Source organism: Rhopalosiphum maidis, chromosome 2, assembly GCF_003676215.2.
Source record: "Rhopalosiphum maidis isolate BTI-1 chromosome 2, ASM367621v3, whole genome shotgun sequence".
Lineage (NCBI taxonomy): Eukaryota > Metazoa > Arthropoda > Insecta > Hemiptera > Aphididae > Rhopalosiphum > Rhopalosiphum maidis.
In genome coordinates, this window is record NC_040878.1 from 89,104,345 (window position 1) to 89,129,660 (window position 25,316).

Below are 25,316 nucleotides of genomic sequence, written 5' to 3' on the forward strand. Positions count from 1 at the left end.
TGTGATACTGTAGACGCGTATTACATCCGCACGTGTGTACGGCGGCGGTTTTATACGTTGTCTAATGGACGATAATACGTGCAGACCAGGTACGGCACGACAAAATAACTGCGATATAATATTTTAATAATAATGGACTGTATTCCGTAAACGCATATTGTGTAATCATAATAAAATAATAAAACAGTACAAATAATCGTTACCGTGTCGAACCACTGTAATGTAATATATAATATATCGATACTTAAAACTAATAAATATTTTGTGATTTAAAAACATAATAAAATACACATAACAAATACATAAATGAGTCTGACTGGACCAGCGACAGCAAAGTACGACCGAAACGCATCGAACCGGATCACCGTTGAGCCATATTATCATATACCATGAACTATATTATAATAACCGAACCGCGAATAAGAATATCGAACCGAATAATATAAAATATCAGACGAATCGCGTTGACACTATATAATATTATAATTGTACAGTACACACCGTGTGCACTGTGTAAATAATTACGAACAGCGAATAATATTAATGTACACCGCGTACAATACGAAATACGAATAAAAAATGTCGTCGGATAACGACGACAGCGACGCGTCGATGCCACGGATGACCGGCACTGTGCGTGTTGTTCGGGCGGCCGGTGGAAGCACCATCAGTCCATCAAGTCATCGCTGCCACATTACAATCAATTGATAACGAATTTCGATAACATCGTATAGTATCAAACGGAATAGATATATTAATCTAAAACAATACTTACTTCAAAAATTATTGACGTGTTTAATATAATTTCAAGTCGTTATAACATTTTTCTTGAAAAATAATACTTGATTATTTTATAGTAACCGTTAAAACGTGTTATGTAATAGTATTTCACTTTTTAAAGACGACATGCGTTTTTCATTCCTTATTATTCCAAAGCGGAATAATATTGTTGAAATACTTCGAAGGATAAAAATAAAATTTTGGACGAATATATAGCTAATGAATTATTAGTTTTTAAAATTATTTCAGTATAATTGGGTGATACAACAGTGGTACCCCACAAAATATCGATCCACTATAATATTTACTCAGCTAATCAAATCATTAAATACTTTTAACGAAAACAATATAATTTGTTTTTCAAAAATGATTTGCTCAAACGACTTAAAATTATTCAAAAGAATTAATATTTTGAAAAACGTCAGTGTTTTTTTTTTAAACAACAAAAGTCTGACGTCAAATGGATAATCTTTTACACTGCAGTATTATACACATTGGTACGCACAACGATTTCACGTCGTATTATTATATAACGAGTGAAATCATTCGTTTCCGCGTCTGATAGAATATGACAATAATAATATTACGCTTGAGCTCGAAATAGATGTGCGTATGTCCACGTGTTTGTTTTCGCGGTATGTTCGTCTTTTTTGGCGAAGGGATGACAGCCGCCGAAGCCGACGGGGCAGTATTATATATGCGTTTGAACACTACGAGCACTGATTTATCGTGTTCCGGACAAGACCGCGCAATGTACCACTGTATAATAATAATAATAATAATAATATATATACGTCCGCGCCTGGATGTGTGTATAATACATATACATATATATATATTGTAATACGCTTTCGAAACGATCCCCAGTTTTTCGCGAGGTTATAATAATAGCTGGCGGCGTTGAACGCATAAAATAAATAAAATGCGCGTGCACCAAACTTCCCCGCCGGTGTCTTCTGGATGATACGTTTTTGGCTATACATACGGCCGCGGCGAGTCGCACCACCCCGTCGTTAAAAATATGATACATACACATGTGCGTGCATAATAAAAGCCGTATTTTTATAAATATTTATTTTATTATCATTCACACCTTATCAGGAACTACGTGTACACGATATTATTATTATCGTCATACGACATATTATTGTGCGTGTACGTTCGTCTACGCGCGTATTATGACAATATTATCGTGTGCGCATTGGCGTAGGCTCATATTCTATATACATGATATTGTAATATACCCGTTGTGTTTTTATATAGATTTTATTATCGTCGACCCTTCGTGGCCGGTTTACGCCGGAGCAAATTCTGCAGCATCATCATTATCATTGGTTTTACAGAGCGACTATTCCGGTTGTCCCAGTAAATATTATATACTATACAGAATATACGTTATATTCCGCAAAAGTTTCAAGTGTACCAGTCGATATCGATATCGATTGAAAATTTCATCTGGTCGGTATATAATATATTATACTCGTATACTGGGTGGTCCATTTAACGTAAGACATTTATTATTATTTCAAAAACTATTTAAAGTGTTAGAAAACGTTTTTGTTATATTATTTTAAGTAATAGGAAAACAATATATATATTTATTTACTTATACATTTGATAGTTATAGGGTTTTTTTTAATGAAAACAATAACTTTTAATTCCTTATTCTAAAAAAAAATATTTTTTGGAGTCACCGATATATAAAAATAAGTTTTGGAAAAAGAGTTTATAAGTAGACTCACAAGTTTTTAAGATATTGGTGAGTGAACCGCAGCGATTCAGCTATAAGGGTACGCCATTACTCTATTACTCAGTTCGAATACATTTTAAATACTCATAAACTAATTGTCCAAAAATCAATTTGTATGATTAAAAATATTAAAAATAATATTCTATTCCAAAATTTCGAAATAATAACGTATGATGTCATTAAAAAAGTAAAACACTTAAAAAATATATTATTATTTATGAGAAATTTCAATAATGCAGTTTTGTTATGGCTTAAAATAATATATATATATATAATATATAAAATATTTTCAAAAATGCAGTGTTTTCTGAAATAATGAGTGTCTTACGTAAAATTGATCACCCCATATAATATATACTTTATAACATATATTTTATGAAGATGTCACTATTTGGATATATTATGTTATATACAATCGTTTAAGCTATATAAACAAATGCGAAGTTTTATAAGGTCCTAACTCCATAATGTGGGTCTCATTTATTACTGATAATAATATGTTAGTTTAATATGTATTAATGTATTATAAAATATTTTGAAACTGTATGAAATATTTCAATTTGTTGTTATTTATTTTCCCGGAAAAATGATAATAAGAATAATCATTTTTTTTAATTCGTATAAATGCTTTAATACAGTATTAATATAAATGTAAATTTTTTTCTTGATGTAATTTATTAATGACTTGTTTATTTATTATGCCTTATATGAAATACATTCGGTTTTTTTGTTTCTTTCTAGTTCAATCTAAAGTTGCTCAACATAATATACCAGAATGAAAAATAATAGGTGCAGTACTAGAATATAAGAAATGTTGTAATTTAACGTTTCATCAGTTACTGGTCTACTTTGATTATGTTTATTCTTAAAATAAATAATTCTGATTTCAAACTCTTAATATTATATCATTTATCAAACCACATTATGATTCATCCCGACATTATACAGTTTAATACAATATATTTTGAGCATTAATATCTATATCATGATCAAACAGCACGACAAAAACTGCACACTAACACGTGGCATATCCAAATCCTGCAGCTGTATTTAATCTCGCAAATAGACAACTTTTTTCTCTTTAATTTTTTTTTTTATATATATAAATGTATCAAATCACTACGCGTATAAACTTTGCACTCGAGTTTCACGATTCGCCGCGTCGGCTTCCGCAGTCTGTTGAGCAAATATTATACGCTCGAGTTTAAACGGTTTTAATATGCTACTATACATATAGAATTATATGTATTTATATATATATATATATATATAATAGTGTATACGTTTTTGAAATATTATCATAATATTTCCTAAGCAACTCTTCTTCGCGTGGCTATAATATTATATTTTATAGTCTAATTTTTACCACGTACACTTCCTATATACATTAAATATAATAATATCAGTATCTATGTTTTATATACAGTGGTTTTGAACGCAGGCCATCTAATGATTTTTTAAATTAATAAATTATAATTTAATATTTAATATCCAAGGTACTGCTAAAGTCATTTCGATGATGGTTTATTTAATAAGAAAGAAAATTATCTTTAAAAATCAATACTCTAGTTTTTTCATGCGAGTAAATCATTTATAATAATTTATTTAGTATGTTTATTATAGTAACTATAATATAATAAAATTATATAATAGGTTTCTCAAAATATAAAATATTTTTTTTTACATTTTATTAATTAATTAATATCTATTATCTATTTTACATATAATATTTTGAAATAATATTATTAAACTACCTGCTTTTACAGGGAATGGTAGATTATTATAGATATTCTATTGAACAAGACTGTAGCGTTTAGTGTCAATAAATGCGCTTTTATATTATAATATTTGTGCGTACATCCGCACTTTAAAAGTGACGAACGTCAATTGCACGCAAACATAATATATACACAATATACCTACCTAATATATAGGTACAATAGGTACTTATGTACTCATAGTTACCACGTGCCCTAACTACCATCCAATCGACTTTTTTTTTAACCGTTCACTATCCAATTTTATGTTTTTACATTTACCTAACTTAAAACCATAAACGTACGGTACACATAATTATCTATTCTATAGTATGATTCTTTTTTTTTTTTTTGTTATTTACTGAATTTAAAAATTATGGTTTAAACTAAACATTGTAAAAAATATAACCAACAATCAAACATCTCAAAATAAATTATTAACATTTCGATCATATCATATTATGTAGGTACATCATACTGCATATTCCAATTAAGTAAAGAACCATAATTGTTTACATTAATACATTCATAAAACCTTGTGATAGTTTACATTTTGCTAGTATAATAATATGATTATGAGCTCGACAAAGGGATTTTTTCTCCAAGAAAGCTTTCACGATATTTCATTTACTACGTTGTCAAACTTCTCATCGTCGGATACTGCAACTATTAAAAACGTTGTTTATTTTTTTTCAATGGACCTAACACTCGCTCACCGTACTATTACGGAAACAGCTGGTAAAAGTTGTATTTATAATAATGAAGCACATAATATAAAATATTTCGTCAACATCCGAAATCTTATTATACTATTATAAAAGCATCGTCGTCTCCGCGCGCTGTCTTATAATATTTAATATATGATATAATAATAGGCGCGTCGTCTTGAGTATTAAGTATAATAAAATAATATAGAAACGCCTCGAATAGTCATCAATTCAGCTGAATGAAAACGAATTCGATTATCGTCGTTGTCGACTTTGTATAATATATATAAAGCCAGGACGGGCGTCAAGGACCCTATTCGTCGTGGACCCGACCGATTTATGGTGGATTGGGAGAGGGAGAAAGAAGCATTTATACGATATTATTAAAACGACTGCAGCCGATCGACCAGGGGCGGATTTCGAGATTTTAAAAAAAATGTATTTACTCTGCCCTTACAGTACCGTAGATAGTGCAAACTTCAATATTATAATAATATACAATATATATATATATATATGTACTACAGTTCGACGATTATTAAACCTATTGATTTGCTTACATAGTAATATGTTATATAGTTAAAATATCACATCTGCTGTCGTCGGATGTAATCGGCACTAAAAATGCGCAGTGAATTTTTAAAGTCATTTCCTGATGTGTTATTGTGGCAAGGGTGGTGTAAGAAAGTATGAAAATTAAACAGCCGTATAAACAAATTGTTTAAATATATACGCGATTAAAATAGACAAAAGGACTTATGAGAAAAATTGCACGATATAGGCGGTTTCGAGGCGGGCCGTGGGAAACATTAGCCTCGCCCCCGATCAGATTTCAGCTTCAGCTTGACCAATTTATTTTTAATTAATTACTGTCATGCAGTTCGATTTTATAGCATCTCCTCGAAGAAGACGAAATAACGTGTTCAATAATACAATTGATATGTTAATTAAAGGCGTAAAGACGTGTTGAGGAATTTTAAGCTGGTTGATGTTTTTCTTTTATAGATCCTTAAAAAGGACGGTAGTGAGAAAGGGGAGGGGATTAAAGAATGAAAATTACACTGATTTTGCAATATTTTGTACAAAATATATATAATAATATCAGTTTTCTATTTAAAAAGAAAAACAAGGTTTCTAAATTTTCACAGATTCATTGCGAGGGTTATGGGTGGTGGACCATACTCAACCCCAAAAACGTTCACGGATAGAACACGTTATATGTTATATAAGATAACACGAGAAAATGACAACATATTTTAATAACAGTTATATCGATTTATTTAAAAAAAATCCAAAAATCGTATTAAAATATTTAAGTATATGCTTAATTAAGCCCGCGATAATATATCACTACGTTTATTAGATATACGTAATATTATTTTATATAATATACATTGTGACGACGATAATACAAACTCGACAATATTATATTGCGAGGCACGGCGGCGAGGCGAACGCGTTTTCGTCCAAAGTTTTGGGCCGCGAGCGCGCCCGCGTGCACGTGTATCGAAAAAACCTATATAAGGTAATTGGGTGGTGTCGGCGGCGGCGGCGGCGGCGGCGTATGTGAATGAGCGAGCGCGACCAGAGAAGAGAAAGGGTCGAAGGGTGGTTAGTGGTTTAAGGCAAGGCGAGGCGAGGCGTCACAAGGTGGCGGCGGCGGAGGTCGCGAACGAGTATTACGCGGGTGTAGGTGGGTGACGAAGACGGGGTCGCTACGCGGACTGGGTGGCGGGTGTCGGGTGGCCCGTGCCGAATCAATACGGCGCGCGCGGCGTACAACTATGCGCGACCGCCGCCGCCGCCGGCCCGCCTCCCTACCGCCGTCGCCGCGACGCACGCGAGAGTGTCGGTGCGCGCCAAGCGGAATACCCGGGCGGCGGCACGGGGCGTCCCGTCGCCCAGCTGCCGGAGCGCGCAAACAACCCTGGAGAAAGCTCTCCGGGACCGCGGCGCGCACGGACAATTGCGCTCGCGGACGGACGGTCGCTCGCGCACCACACACACGCGCGCGCACACTCGCACACCCACAAACCCACACACGCACACACACACACGCACACACACACACACACCTATACACACCAGCACACGTAATACGCAAGCGCGTGCGAACACGCTTTTTCCTATTTTTCCGGTCCTTTTTATTCCACATCTACTCTCGCTCCGCGGCATCTCTCTTTCGGCCGCTCGGGCGCGCGCGTTCTCTCTCGCGCCCTCGTCGTCTCTCTCTCTCGCTCGCCGTCCGCAAGGCGCACGGCGCGCGCGTCGCACTCTGCACCGCGTATAGGTACGTCGCGTACGTGTGTATACGCGCGCCCGGCTCCGCGGACATATCCCGGCCACAAAGTCGTCCGTCGCCGTTAAACAGGTATTGAAAATAATAATAATAATAACAATATTGTGATACGCGTTTGACGCGCCAACGGGCGGCACATTGATCGTGTGTCGTGTCAGTGGTTTTTCGTACGTTTCACACCGACCGACGAGCCCGGCCGACTGAACCAGCCCCGCGAGCGCCGGCAGAGGAAGAGGCGGCGGCGGTCGGACGATCCCACGCCTCCACCGCTCGTTATCGCCACTACGACGACCGCAACGACGTCGCCGTATATGGTGCTCTGGCGACGGCCGTGCCAGATCGGTGGTTGGCCCGCGGGACGACCACGACGACGCGCCGACAGCACCATAATCACCGCCCGTACCAGCCGGAGCGGCCACTGCCACGATGACGTGTGGCGGCCGGCGGCTATCGCCGTCGTATTACCGACACCACAGGCGCCGGTGCCGGCACACCGGCGACCCGCAGCACCATCGCCGTCTGAACCATCAGTACGATCACCGCAGCAACCATCACCACTACCACCACAACTACTACCGTCACCATCACCACCATCATCGTCACTACCACCGTCACGATCACCACCGCCAACACGACCGAAACGGGCGCGGCCCGCCGCATCGGCCGCGGGCCACCGCGGCCACCGATAGCCGCGCCCGACTGCCGTACGCGGCCACCGACGTCGTGGTCGCGTCAGACGCCAAGTCACCGTCGCCGCCGCCGACAATGAGGCATGCGACCAACCACCGTCGACATTCGTCTTCTTCGTCTCTGTCGTCGGCGGCCGCCGTCCGCCGCATGTCCGCATGGCTGGTGGCCTGCGTCGCCTTTTGGGCACCAACGGCGCCCTGCACGCACGCCGCGTGAGTATACCCTTTTCGTTCCCGTTTGTACGACAATTTTGTTTTGTTTTTTTTTGCGCAAAAACCTAATTGCGAGAGCGCATTGATCGGTTGCCCTCCCCCCCCGTGATTTTTGATATTTATCTGTCCTCGTGAGCACGTTCGTGCATCGCTTATGCACACCGGTTGCCGCCGTTTGTGCGCAAATACTCGCCCAGATACACCGCACAAATACCAAACGGGAAGTACCTTGTAAGTCTTTGCGGGCAAACACTTTTCGCACACTTAAAAACCTCACGCAAAGCAGAGTGTCTTTTCGGGGCGAGCTGTCTTGTTCGAGCACCGCAGACTACATTTCGAGAGACTCGGCGGAGCTCGTGCACACGTTAATTTATATCATAATAATATAATAACAATAATAATATAATACAATAAACGCGATGAACAGCCACTGTGTAAACGGCCCCACCGCTGTTGTCGCGTCCTCGAGACGCAAAGAGCTCGTTCGAGCCGGGACTTTAAACTATATATATATATATAGATGTAAACAGCGAGGGTATGTCCTCGAAACGCGTCTCCCTACACAATGCCCGGGACTCGAGTGTAACGCACCACTACACATAATATTATATTATATAATATTGTTATCGCGTGTATAGATTATAATATAATATTATTGTTGTTCCAGTGCTGCGGCTCGCTGTCACCGTTCGACCTTATCAACCCCTTCCCCCTAATCACTGGAATAGCCTTTACCGCGAATAGGATACTAATGTCAGGCGCCGTTTTTCTGTACGAAAACGAATAAAACACTAAAAATACAAATAAAAATATAATAGGTACCTACAGTAAATTTTTCTCTGAAAATGCAATAATTGAAATGTAATAATTACATCTATCTACTCTAAATAATATATTAGAATTACATGTTCATTTTTGTAACCGTAGAAATTATTAATTTTATGACATCTATGTTTTATAATGTACGAAATCGTGACCCACATTTTTCGATTTGTATGCGTCTATAAATATTAGTAACCCTCCTGATATCAATATCACTCGTATACAAGTACACAATTGAAAAATCTACGATAGCTTATTATAACTATGATATTATAGTACAAGTATTTCGATTGGGAATTATTAAAGTACAAAATTATGATACGAATTAATGTTTTATTTTATTCTATCGCAATGATTTTAATTTGTTCATTTGTTTCATATTCAATGTTGATATAACCTTAATGTGTGGGACAATATTTTTTGTCAGGAAACGATAGAGACTTCCTAATCAAATTAATGTGGTGACAACTTTTTATCTTGATAACAGTGTAAAATGGATTTTTAAATAAAATCAAAAAGAAGAAAACGATTAGTATATAATATTATGTTAATTTTTATTCTTTTATACACTTTTATATTTCTTTTTTTTGAAAAAAAGTGGTCGCGGTTCTTCTGGTGAGGTTAAGTTAGTATAACGAGAACTCTGCTTGTTTCGAAATTTCAGTGAATTAAACGAGGCCTGATGTACATATTTTGTTATGCGGTACAAATAGTGCACATTCTGATTTGTAAACACCTACAACACAAATTTAACTTAAACGGATATGCGTGCTTAAGACGATTATGGTTCTCGTGGCTAAGGTGTAGCTTTATCATAACATATTGTATAGCTCCTGTAATATTATATTAATTAAAAATATGAATTCCACTGTTGTGTCCGTCTTTTGATTGTCTTCTGGATGTGAAATCGTCGTCGTTATCATTCCAATTTTTGTTTTCAATCTAGTCTCGAATATATGCATGCTTTATACAATTTTATCGACATTCTACAGTGATTTAGGTATTTAGATTTGGGTTCTTTTTAGTTTTAAAACTAATTGTGTCATCAATTATTATTGTACTGCCGTGCTTATAAATATTTGTATGTGTTTGATCCACATACGTATATAATTAATTATATAATGAGATAGATCGATTTTCAAACGGTACTTTAAACTTTTGTGTTATGAGTTTCTATTAATCGAACAAAACACCTTGTACCAACTTATAAAAGTTTATTTTTATAATTTTGTTATAGTACATTTTGAATTACATAAATTTTATTTACGATAATGTCTTGGTGTCTATTAGTATTTACACATAATGTTATACACTAATTAATACATACGGCGTTTTTCTCTATTTAAAAATCACTCAATATCTTATTCAGCTGTTCTTTTCAATTTATTAAAATGTTTAAAATATTGAACAGTTTATAATATCTTTACTTCTTTATGGGCTTATTATTATTTAATACTATTTATAAGTTACTGCCGTTACTACTTAGGCTTAGTCCTTTTTACAAACTTTATTGAGCTAACACGTCCTAGAAGTATACAACTTTGAAATGTGTCTATAAATGTTTGTTAAAGTTATTCATAGCTTTTTAAAGAAATTCTAATTCAATCCAACGTAAGACGACCAAGGAATAGTTCCTAAATTAATGAAACATGGTATAAATACATAATATATATATATATTTAAAATATAAAATTTTTCTAACATAATCCATTGGTAGAATAAACAGTTTTGTGATAAATGCAAGAAGTACTTGAGTGTATTTTACCGCGTTAGTGTGAATATAATATTTCATTATACTATGTACACCGAGCGAAACGATTAATATTGCCGTTGAGTATGAAATCCGACAGATTCTGAAAATTTAAATTTCTAAAAAAAAAACAAAAAAATAAAACTTGACGTAACGCGTCCAACGCCCAAGTTTATGACACCATAAATATACGATAAATGATATTGCGGTATTGGTGAAAATATAATATAAAGCCCCGTCCGAGATATAACACAAGGAAAACGGTGTTTTCACCTCCAATGATGCCACCTGGTCTACTATTATTGAAAATTATTGTTATTAAAAATTATTTTTAATGAAATAGTTGGTCACGCGAGTCATAGACTACATGTTTGATCGTTTTTTCTCATCAGTCACTCATTTAACTCGATTTCGAATAGTTTTTGAGTTCATAATACACAATATATTAAAATAAAATTACCTATTTGATACATTAAAACAATTAAAAAATAACAATAATCCATCAACGAATACAAATAATAAAAAAAAGTAGTGGTCAAATGACAATTATTTATAATTAAATAATGTAAAAAGTAGGATTTGATATTGTTTATTTTTAATTTTTCATATTTACATTTTATAAACTAATATTTGTACATAATCCTTAATAAATGTTATTTAATTATAACACAATATTCAGGTTATTTTATTAAATATTACGCGAACCCCTTAAAATTTTATTGAATCATCAGTATTGTCAAGTGTTCGATGGTACGAGTATATATAAAAAAATAAACTGTGGATTGTAATACATTTATATAGAACTTAGCAAATGTCACTATTATCGATAAGTGTTTTTAAATAAAATTAAAATTAGTTTATTGGATATAAAATCAATTTAAAAACTATTTGACAGAAATAAACATAATAAGTCATCTTTGGACGTTGAGCTATGGAAATCGTGTTCAAATTATTTCAAGATAAGATTGCGACAAAAACCGAGAGCCAAAAACATTAATTTACTCCTCCACTCGTCACATCATTGCAAATTTCGGCGAGTTCGTTTCAAATTTTTGAACATTTTAATTTCGTCATCGAAATTTACTTTACAGCTATTATTTTTTGTTGGTTTATCCGGACTGAAAAAAAAAATCATTTTTTTGCCTTTGTAATAAAAAATCGATTAGAGATAGCTGCTAAAAAAAAAAAAAAAAAAACTATATATACGCAGCGGTAGATGAATATTAATAATATCCGTATTATAATATAATATACTTGGTAGTAGCTTATCGAACGAGACTCGTATATTTTTGACAGTTCAAATCCGTCGCTGGTCTGGCATAATAATATATTATTATCGCTGTATTTGCGCACCTATAATACCTATACAATAATAATATTATAAATACGTTCGAGAAAAGTCATTGAACACCATTTGCGCCGCACACAGTACACACTTGCACTCGGAGTAGAATGTCAGTACCAGCAACAATGTTTTAACACTATGCTGTCAATCGATGCTCTTATTTCCGTCATTTCCATAACACTCGCGCACACGCATATCGGAGTGCGCATTTTCTATTTGAAGTGCCGTACTTTTCGAGTGTTTTCGCGCGTGGCTTAATATTATGGTGTCTATTCATTTTTCAGACCAGAGAAATATCATCATAATAATATTATGTAGCGTTGTGTACAAAACGGCGTTTCGCCAACGTATGCAATATTGTTATTATATTTTATATTTCGTGTGTGTATCGACGAGAAAACGACGAGTATAAGTACGTACAAAGTTTTAACTTTCGAGCAACACGTGTGCTATAGCCGCACAACTCTTCCGATACATAAAACTACGCGAAATTTGTTACAGCATATTATTATAATATGACACCGTACACATAATATTATTGTTATTATAACATAAATCGCTTTTTTATAGATAGATCTATACATGGTCTTTATAAGTGCATTATTTTTTCTGACTACTGCAGCGCAGTGTAATGATGTTAGTTTATGTATCGATGGCTGTTGCGAGGGACCAAAGGTCATAAAATGTTAACTATAATATTCCTAGACTAGTTCCGCAATGCCTTATACTCACAGTTAGACCATCGTGAAATAATTCATTTTACAATATTATTACCTTAATAATTATTATACGATGTCTAAACGTTAAACATAAGAAACCATAAAACGAGAATCCGTACCTCTATTATTTAGCATTCATATTTAAAACCTGAGTCTATCGATTAGTAAATATTTGAATACTTGTACTTGAAAAATCTTCAAAATCATTTCAGGAGTGTTCAACTAAAGCAAAAAAACTTATAGTATAATGTATTAATGTGTGTGTATATATACATGATATAGCAATAAATATCATACTATTGCAGGTTATCGAGAGATAATTCTCTACACTGATTAAACACTACTCTTATCGTCGTCAAATAATAACGTTGTATCGATTTTTCTCAACTCCTGTTCTGCTTTTCGATAAAGTATTGTTTTATTTTTGATTATTAGAATTTTATGCCTTCAGTCTTATGCATTGTTTAATGCAATATTTTTTTCCTTTTCCATTCCTACAATTGAAAGACCACTTTAGTTTTAGAGGAATTATAATAATCATTTAATTTATAAGATGATTAATTAATCATAATAAATATCTTATCGTCTTTAACTGATTGACTTCATTTTTTAGATTTATATGTTTTAATAATAATAATACGGTGGTACATAGAGTCCATACAGTGGTCGCAGAATTTATCTAATAATAATAATAATAATAATAACAATAACTATAATATATTATTATTGTATCGACAGACGAGAGGTTTAAATCGTAGATAAAAATAATATCACGTCTTTCATAAATCTATCAAAGCGTGTTACGCGAACTTTTCTATTATCCGTTTCCCGCGCCACATTGAGTACATATAATATGGATACAATAAGACATGTATCGGTGGCCGACTCCATACACAGCCTTTGCCAATCTTGGCAAAATCTCAAAAAAATAATAACAACAAAAAAAAAAAAAAATGAAAAGAAAAATCCAGTAAACTCTGATGATTCGTATCTCGTATTTTATTCTGTCGTTTTCATTATGCGGCATGTGTGTACTGTGTGGACTTTGGACGTCGATCGCCCGACCAATAGCTCTTCCGTATATAAATAGAGATTACGAATTTGACGGTAAACCTGCAGCGCATAACCTCGGGAAGTATTAAACTGGCTTAACATCTTTTCCCCGGAATAGTATTGCGCTTTGGAATATTAAAGTAAACGTATACTATGTAGGCTATACTTAAAAAATAAAAATAAATAAGTAACTAATAAAAAAATTGAAAATTACAACAAAGTTAACACTAATGAAGATTAAACGCCACCCGATACAATATAATGTTCACCATACTATTTATTATCAAAGCTATCGACGGTGGCATGATTTTTGAATAATTTATCGTTAAAATTAAAAAAAGATTAAATTATGTACACAAATAATAATAATACGATATTATATAAATTAGACATTAAAAATCATTATGTCATATTTCTCAACGAATCCATATCGAACGCAAAGTCTAGACGAAATTCATTTCAAACACACTTTGTGTTTACAGTCCTATACATACACATACATGTGTTTTTTCCCGGAAAACACGCATCGCGTATCGAAACCTTTACATACAACATAATATATATAACTATATGGCTAGACGTTGAGATCTAATAACTTCGTAGGGAAGTAAATATTTGTACGGCATGTGATGACGTGTCGGCGAAACGTCATTTCAATCACCGCGCCGGTATCGGAGCTCTCGTTTTTAAAAACGATGAACGTAAAGTGGGTAGTTTCATTCATACGACGAAATCGAACGGAAAAAAAATCGTGTTTTACGCTTATACGCGGAGTAAATTAGCCACTTATTGAACAGTTGATTTGTAATTTTAATAGTTTGGAAAACTGTTTCAAGTGCACAACGTAAATTTATTGTATTATCGTATTATGCGGTCGTTTACCTTTTCCAAAATCGCTGTTAATTAACGCATTAATATTGTTTTTTTGCTTTATTTCTACCCACGGTTAGTTGATTCATTGTTTACACTATACGTTTCATATTGTAAGACAATAGTATTACAATTATACAACAAGTAATTATTTTTAAATACACATAGTACTTCGTTACTTATTAGATTCACAGTTAATATATTTGTTTTGCTATCGGAATCAAACAAGCCGTTCTTGAATTATACCTATATACTCACACGTAGGAAAAATTTATCTATTATTCACACTACACTAGTTGAAGGCATCGGTTTTTATTTTTATGGGCATATTTATGTTTATATTTATTTTTTTTAATCAATTTATTGCATATATATTGAGGAACTATTTTATTGACTTAATACATCAATACTCAAACATAAAAGAATAGAAAATATTTTTTTTTATATCATTTTAATTTTTATAAATATACACATTTTTTCTTTGTAGACAAACAATATACATTTAAAATACACTTAAATTAAATTTTTTATTACAATCCATAAATATATATTATTTTATTCTTAAGACATTCGTTTTATTGACTCATCTGAGTAATAAATTCAAATACTCTGATTTAAAAGTGAGCCTATTAAACGGTGACTATTGTATATAGGTTAGTTCCACCCTCAAGCTATCACATATAATTTATAATCTATGAATTTACTGTCACTTGCTATTACAGTTGTCATAGACATCTGTATAAGTAGTTAGGATGTAATTATCGTAGGACCGAACAGAAATATTTAAATTTAAACAATAATAAACCTTTTCTAGCATAACGATAACTTTTGGAGTTAAGTTCTTTAATTTTTTATTAAATAATCCGTTATGTTCAACTATAAATATTAAAACTCGATATAATAAAGAATGTTATGTATCTTTTTCAATTAGCAAAACTGTTTTTTTTTTTACCATCGTAATATTGTATATAATTTGAAAAATAAATGCTTTTTTTTTAATTAGCCACAGTTAATGTTTAACTATTAAAATTGGGATTTAATGATCAAATTAAGTAGGTAATATTGATATTCGTATCTTTCTTTTATACGAAAAAAAGTTAAAATCAAATAGTTAGTTAATTTTTTTGTTTGTCAACAGCTACTATGGCAACCAAACGGTAAGCAAATAGTAGTTATGACAATTGTAAACAAAATAAATTAATATAAATATATTTTTTCCAAGAAATAATTTTTATATTAGATCTTTTGTAATGGATAGGATGATGTTTCAAATATTAGATGAAGGGTGCGCGTTACAAAAAACAATATTAAAAAGAAAACAAAGAAAATATTATCACGAAAAGAAATCAAAGAAAACAATTAAAAGAAAGAACAAACAGATAAGCCTGAATATTTTGCGTTACAAAAGGGGGTTTGTGAGCTAATCGAGCAGAGAGCAGAGAACAGCCTCTGAGTTGTTACAAAAAATTTAAAAAATTAAAATATTTCCATTGAAATAATTTTTTTCTACCTTTAATATAATATTTAAATTTATTAAAAATATGGTACGTTTTAAAACGCGTTTCCTAATGTCATCATTGCGTGATATATTGTTAATAAAGCGATTAATAATACATAATAATATAATCATAACGATAACATCTAGATGATAATGTAAAGAATCTTTTTATCCTAAGTTGGACAACATATTAAAAAATTAAGAAGTAGGTTGGTAGCAAAATATGTTTTTATGAAAAAAATAAAAGCTTGTTAGAGCCAGAAAGGATTTTAGATTAATCACACGATTGCGCGTCAAAAAGCAAACTACACAGTGACGTACCCAAATTGCCTATACGATGCGCCGGCTGACTAATATAAAATCGTCGTTTTATTGTTAATAATATTTCATGTAATTACCAATAGATACGTATAGAGAATAATATTTATAAATGAATGTCTATTTCTTAAACGGTAAATCGTATACCATATATTACACTGTTCACTGTTTCGTATAAACGTTTCAAACTAAGAATAAGCTGCAATTATTTAATTCAATTCTCTAATATTATCATAGGGCTCACTAATAAGCGGTTATGTGTAATTTTATATCTCGTCCCTATAATGCGAGTACGTTGTTTGAGAATTATATGAATTATAAGATTGTATAGTTATTGCTATTATAATTATTTATTTTTCGTTTTTACTTTTTATTGATTCACTAGGAATTTCATACATTAAGTGATTATTAATTGAAAAATGCTGATTATAATAATATATTCATATTATATTCCTCGTTTTTTTTTTCTTTACAGCATTCAAATTTTTTACTTAAATTCTAATATATAAATTCTCAGTAATATTATAATATTATAAATAAAGTGTGTCTATTCTTATAATTTTTAACACTAGATAATATATTGGTCATATTATTGTTATAACTTTAGATTCAAATCTGGTTCGTACAATAATTAATTACCATAGTTCCCAAAAAAACATTTAGGAATTTTCTTATTATAAAGATTTTTCTTACATTTTTCTCATCATTTAATACATTAGTCTCTATTTATTTATTTATTTTCACCATATATTATTATACAACATATATAATTTGTTTAAATATTTTTTATCCGTAAGCTTATTATAATATTATAGTTATATGCTTAAAATTAGACGAGGAACAGTTATTTAAAGTTTTAAAATAAATCTATTGTATAAGTATAGTCAGAAGAGGGAGTTATGTTATATTAAAAATATAAAGTTTTCTCTTTTTTACAAAAAAAAAAAAAATATATATTTACCTATTCAAATCCAAAAATTAATTTATAAAGGTTTTTATTTTTTTTTTAAATAAAGAATTCGATATATTTTCAAACTTTGAAAATATGTAATTTATAAAATTTTTGATTTAGAACATGTTATGGATTAAATTTACTTAAAATAATAATTTAAAAACCCATAAAATATAAAAAAAAATAGTGTTGATATAAAAATATTAAAACTAAGGTGTAATGTGTGCACCAAATTTAAATATTATAAACTTGAAATTTTCTTAAAATAAAACATATTATAAAATGAAACATTTGTTAATAATATTTTGTTTATTAAATTATTCTTTTAGACTATATTATTACATTTGCTGCTAGTAACTAAAATTTTAACAATAATAAATAAATTAATAAAATAATATAATAACTCAATTTATAATTAAAATTATATTTTAACAATTAAACAAATAATATAGATTGTAGTTTATAAAACATATTATTCTAATTTAATGTAATACTTACATGGAAATTAAATTATTAAACGTGATGTTTGAAGTGAATTCTATTTAACGATGTTGTTGAAAATTAATAGTAGAAATTGGTTTATGTTTACCTTAAGTTAGTCAAAGGATTTGGAAATTGTATTTTATAATGAAACTAATGGTGAGGAATTAGTTGTGATATTGAAGTATGGTTATTTATATTTTTTATTAAAGCTGGCAGTAAAGTCACTTTTGAGCATTACTGCCAAGGTAGGTGTGAAACGCTTTTTGTATTTGACCGATTTATATTGTATACGAGTTAAGATGAGGTTTTCATAAAATGTTTTTCCTTTATACCAAGCATTATGGAACCCCGATCATAGCGCACTACAATGATCGCTTGAGAAATTACCGGTCTCACATTTAACGCGACGGTGGTTGAAGGAGAAACGGTGACAGTAATTATTATGAAAATCAATGCGCTTTGAAGGGACGGGTTTTTATGTTTGTTTTTCCAATTTATTACCATTCCCTATCATAATTTCCTTTTTAGCTTATAATAATTAAATATTCCGTGAATTGTATGTAATTGTCTGTGGACTGTTACAGATATTATAAGAAACCAACGCCATTCGTTTTGTGTAATATATACATACAAATATGTTACACCACATTATAATAAATATTTTATAATAATGTACTCTAGATCATAACATAATAATTCTTGCACTTAAGTCGTTTTCTTTGTCAAGCAAACTGTGACGATTGTATCGCTTTGTTTCAGCAGTAGTATGTTCGGAGACGTGAACATTTCAGCCATACTCGATTCGTTCAGCGGCAGTTACGACAAAAGAGTAAGACCGAATTACGGAGGTGAGTCAATAATTTTTTCATAAAATTTATATGTAATAATAATATTATTATCTTATACATTAATCAATAAAATAATATGTACCTACTTCGTATATATTATATTATAATGCCGTTCATAATCACTTTAAACCTAACACTATTGTTGTGTAATACGTAATAGTATTGTGCAACCATCATCCTTTAAACTGCTCACATCCGGTGTTATGCAGTATATTATAATAAAATATAAAATATATGACATTAAGGTATACAAGATCATTTTAATTATTACAAGGTGTTATACTTTATTTATGTGTAATATTTTCATTTAACCGATAGATTGGTTATTATTTTACAAGAGGTGATTTTTTTTTTTTTTTTTTTGAAGTACTGTTTTTTGGTAAATCAATTCACTATTTACTTTTTATACACATAATAAATTATGTCAGTTTCTATAAACTCATTACTATTATTTAAAAAAAAAAAAAAAACACTGATCCAATCAAACTGAAATTTAATAATCACTTATAATCAATGATTATACATTTCTATGGTTGTTTTAATGCATTTGATATATTTATTGATAAGAATTTAGTGATAAAATAATGTTATATTTTACTTTAACTAATTACGGAATCAGTATACGAGTGTAATTTTAAAAATAATTTCATATGAATAGTTAAACCATAAACTGTTCGTAAAAATTTAGTTATGTTACGATAACAAAATATGCTAGTAGTCTAGTACTATTCAAAGAAATATATCATAGCTAATTTATAATGAAATATTTCGTTTTTTTTCAAAAACTCGAGACAAAACTGATGAAAATACGAATTTATTAATACAAACAATTAAATTTAATAAACATTAATACATAAAAATTAAATAATTACCTCGTTTTATATTTATACAATTTTATCAAGGTCGTAACCGATAGAGAATTTTGGTATTAAACCTTCTTCTCAAACTCGATTTCATTTTTGTCTCATTTTCAGTTTGCCCATATACAATATAATATAAAATAATAATAAACCATGATCTCTATTTTTCAACAACTCACCCGAAACGTTTTTCAATTACTGCTTTTACATCACTAGTTCATGATATTATTATTGTACTATTGTGATACTTCGTTTTCCGAAATTGTTTTACATTGTTAAAATAATGATATAATAAAATATTATTATTACAAATACTTCTCAGATATTAACGCACATTCATTAATGCATATTAGGTAGGTGTTATGATTTTCAATATTCAGCGGTATAATACAATGCACAATATTCTATAACTATACTCAATTCAAATTCTAATTAAACACACGAATAAAACGTCATTACAATATACTTCATCGTTTACGTGCGATGTATATATTATTATTCGATATGAGTTATGTACAAAACCCGAAAGAGTATATCAAACAAACAGTAGTGCGTACCGTATAATGTATATGATATTATATTATATTTATACCGTTGTATGGTTATGTGTTTATAGTAGATCGATATATGCGTTTAAAGTCTAGGCGATCTAAATGTGGAAATACACACATACAAAGTTATATATAAGTGCATGCGAAGAAATTGTATATATTTTCCTCCGCCGCCGCTCTTGTGAAAAACTCGTCTAAACTTTAAACGGATCTCACACTCACTCTATCTCACTCTCTGTATACAAATTGTGTATATATATTATGTGCGTGCAATATGCGCCGTTTGTAGTATAATATCATATCGGTACCTACCTATTCAATACTACAAAAACATTTAGGAAAAAAAAATATCCATTTAAATCGTTTATTTTTCCACTGTATTATCAGATACGTCACACTAGTCCCGTGACCTTATTTTTTTAGGTCTTTAGGGATTTTCATAAAAATACAGTGCAAATTGATGGTGAAATTTGTTTTTCAAACATTTCAAATCGGTTGGCTGGTGTGACGTACGTTATTACATCACATATATACGATGTACGACGAAACCTGTAGTGATCGGAATATAATATACCTACATATTTTGCGTGCGTGTGTGCATGCTGCGTGCATATTGGGGCGGTATATGGTTTGAATTACCGTGATCTATTTATACATGATGTACGAAACCTCGAAAAGTTGATAAGTAATTATAAATCGTTGAACATTTAACGTATAATTTTTTTTAATTTGCGCGTGTTCGATCGTTCTTAAAACATCGCCTTTCCTCCTTTTAAAGAATAAAAATAAAATGTGTCCAATCTCTTATTGTCAAAAACTCTCAAGAACGCTTTACCGCGTACGTTATACACACGCCAGACGATTTTATTTATTGATAAAAGAACGTTTTTAACATTCAGCCATTTTGATTTATTATTTATAAATCGCCCCGTATACGAAATGATCGCACGCCGTCTTCGGCAATTTACTTTCAATATACACTCTGTATTATAATGATAGATCACACCTAACCAGACAGGTCGACAGATATACACTTCGTCTTACGTTTTATTTATTTGATCGTATATTTCTCTCTTATACGATTGTGTTTCGTTCACCAGTCTATCCGTAGAGCATTTTTTTTCCGATTGTTATTGAATATTTAAGTTATACGGGATAGTGAGCGTCTGCTCGCAGAATCGGCCAGACGTGCCACACAGACACTGCACACGTGCGTAATGACAAATTAGTTATACGGTCCCCGACCTCTCGCGATCACGTGACCACGTCTTCTCTGTTTATCGATACTCCTGGCCTGGAGCGGTCGGATCTGGGGGGGGGGTGAGAAAATCGGGTCACTCGCCCCGGAAGTTTCGGTAGGAGGGCGCCAAATCATCGAATAATAAGCGAATATATTTACAGTTATATAGGCGCGTGATAATAGATGAATTTCGAGAGAGAATGCTAATTTTACGCTTTGCCCCGGTTAAAAGATATACACTAGATCCGCAACCGCACGTTACAATTGCCTATATCATGTTGGCGACGATACGGCGAAGACGACGGCGTACGCGGACCAGTTGACCCACATTAGATGCGGCGGCGCATGTGTAATGATATATAAGTATAATAACGTATTATGCATTATACATATAACATTATACGTTCGTATGAATATACGTGTATGGTGTGTGTATACCTTTGACGCGACGATATGGTTGCCGCGCCGCCGCCGCCGCCGCGATTGTGCTGCTACGACGTCGGCTACTTTCTGCCGAAGCTGTGGCAAGGCGGCGGCAGCATGGGTCGTCGGTTTGTCGGACACCGGTGCAGTGGTACTCGGAGTCGGAGGCTGCAGCTAGCCAGGCCGACATGTCGCGGGTGTGCGGAACGCATAGTGTACACACCCTCCGGTCGCCATACACACATCCGACCCCACTCGACCACACCGTCACCCGTCCCGCCACGAGGATAACTATACATATATAGGTCACGTCGGTACTGTACCGGATCTAAATCATACACGCGATAGAATATATGTATATATGTGCGTATACCGTGTGATGAGAGAGAGTGTGTGAGAGAGAGAGAGCGGTCTAGAAGGGGTGAGAAACGGACGGTGGGGTGGCAGGACGAGTTAAATACATACGTTCATATATATATATATATATATAATAGCGCACTGTCGTGGTGTTGGGTGCTTCTGGTGGCGGTCGTGTACACTGTACACAATGTACGGTGAGACAGCAGCAGAAGTAGCAGCAGCAGCAGCAGCAGCAGCAGCACTATCGTAGACCACTGTTACACCGACACCGAGTTTGGGTGTAGGGCGCGGTGCGGGTGGGGCGCAGAACGAGCGGCGGCGGCGGCGGTGTAACGGTGTGTGGGCGTGTAAACTCCGGCCATCATCTCTCCCGAAATCGATTTGACCTGTAGCGCCGTGACTCTATTTTCGATTTCACCGGCTCTCGGCTTTTTTAGGCTAAACACGCCCCGGAACACGATATATACACACACACACCTAGCCAGTAAATGCACACGCGCACTTTAGGCGTGTAAGACCTAAACTGTACACACACATGATGCACACACGCGCGCGCACTTATTAACGAAAATATATATATGCGTTCACTCGTGTACGCGTTATTCGACTTACGTTGACAACGGCGACCCGAAAGAGATCCGTCCACACGCGGTATCCGATACACTACGTCTACGCGATATCATGTCCTGCGTAAGTTTCATCGGCAGTTTTCCGTCGGTGTACGTCATCGTTTTCCTTTCCGTTTTCGTTAACCGCCCCCCCCTCCCGAAGTCTCTGCGGTGCATAGAACGCGTACACCGTAACCGGCTCTCCGCAGTCTTGTAAAAGATACTTTTTAAAAGTGCAAAAAATTATCGCCGTACTAATACGGATAACTTAAAGTATTTCCATGGATGGTTCCATATAATTTCGGATGCTTTTAAATTGTTTGCGTAACGTTTTGTTTTGTCTTCTATTATAAGTAAACCGAACCGAATGCTTTCATTTTTATCCGATGTACGAGTGCTTTTTCCGAAAGTATTTGAAATGCGTATTTGATTACTTAAAAAGTATTTGAATACTTTAACTCGAGTATACTTTACAAAACTGTGTATTATATAATATATATATATATATATATGCATGCAAAGGTTCGTTTAAATTTAAAAAAAAAAAACAACACAAACTATGGGCGCACGTTTACGTCATCAGCAATGCGCATTTTACGGATTTGAAACTTTGAACTTGACGATACTTAATTTTATAATAACTATATCAGCTTGCGTCGTACCATTTCGTGGTATACAATCTAAAATGTATAATATGTTTTATACATTGTGTTATGGATAATGTATACAAAAAGGAATAGTGTACATATTACCCGGTTAATGTAAACCTTATTCATATGAACTGTGTAATGTATACATTATCTACCTTAAATATGTACAATGTATACATTACTTACCCGGTGAGCTATGGATAAAGTATTACTATATAATCGTAAACGACAATGTTGGCACAACAGGACCAACGCACTGAATACTTCAAATACTTCATTATACAGATTTATTCTAGTATTAAAAATCAAACCGTTCTGATTCGAAAAATAATTATTAATTAGAAAATGTTATAATTTAATTTAAATGTAAAACGAAATACGAGTTAGTGCAAATATTTACTAGAGAAATTTAAGTACGAGTGACATTTTGAATTGCAAAGTATTCCCCAAGATTTACATTAATATTTATTTGATTGGCATTTGTTTTGACATTTTTTAAGCTTTGACTGTCGGAAAAAGATTGTAAATTAGGCATTTCAAGAAAAGATTTTTTTTTCGGTAAAAATTCTACAATATTTATAATTGGTTCACGACATACAGTAAATTGATTTCTTGAATAAAGCTAAAGAAGGGTGCCATTTTTATTTTTGAGTTTCCAGTGGTGATTACCGCTAATAGACACAACTGCAAATAGCAGGTACCTACATTTTAAGGATCATCTCAGTTTGTGTCTACTTTTGGTAGTTTGACTCGACCTGTATCGTCTAAAACGTATACAATTGTTATTTTTGTTTCAAAAAATAAATAATATTTCTACTTTATCTAATAGGTTTGGATAGTTTTTGGTAGTTGTTCAGTGTTCACCTTACCTAAATGTATACATTATCCGACTTTGGTACTTTACCCGTAACATAAACACATACATACACAGACGTCCGCACGCATGCACGCACGCACCACCCACCCGATCGCGTTCCATACCATTGCTTCGGGAACACGATTCACGTTTATAAATATAAAACAATTATATACATAGTCAACATGGTCTGGGCTGAACGCTATTTGCAGAATTTTAATCATCGACGGGTCGTTCTGCCGTAGTTGTTCTCCGTTAGATATTATTTCATGTCATCAGCTAAAAGTGTTCTCTTTTCTAAAATAAACGTTGATTTACGAGCACAAGTATAGTATCGATTTTTATCGTAATCTCAATCGAAATTAATTTATTAGTGTTTTGTTGATACTTTGTTTTTCGTCTAGACCTTTACAATGCGTATAAAACCCTTTCGAAGAAAACAGTACCAAAACAATAACGACGGCATATTCTATTATAACATTGCTATAATAATGTAGCTACGTCGTCTTTTCGGTAACCGCGTTCAAATAGCGCCGCGACCTCGGCATTTCAACCTCGCGAAATAATGATAAATCGGCTTGGAAAATATATATAATATATTATATTATATTCACGCGGTGGCGGCCTTTGAACGAAAAAAAAAATTTAAAAAAAAAAACTACAAAAAACCGAAACCTTTATTATTATCCGACGTCATTAATCCTCTCCCCAGCCCTTAGCCACTTCACCACCATACGCGACCGGTCAACCGAAATAAATTAAAATCTTGCGGATTTCACCAGCAAAACGTCGTGAGGTATGCATACGGTATTGTTGAACTCGGTTTTATTGTTTTAAAATGTGTTATACAGAGTGAATCGTCAAGCACACTCACTCCAATTTTTCTTTTGATAATAATTATTTTATTACAATTAT

At 33.0% G+C, this 25,316-nt stretch overlaps 1 protein-coding gene across 1 annotated transcript in view; it reads left to right on the top strand.

Moving 5' to 3' along the window:
* Positions 1-7,719: 7,719 nt before the first annotated feature.
* LOC113551022 (gamma-aminobutyric acid receptor subunit beta-like) overlaps positions 7,720-25,316 on the top strand; it is a 43,574-nt gene continuing 25,977 nt past the window's right edge. Inside the window, 2 exon segments of the mRNA XM_026953016.1 lie at positions 7,720-8,195; positions 18,768-18,853. Of these exon segments, the coding sequence (XP_026808817.1) occupies positions 7,720-8,195; positions 18,768-18,853 (562 nt within the window).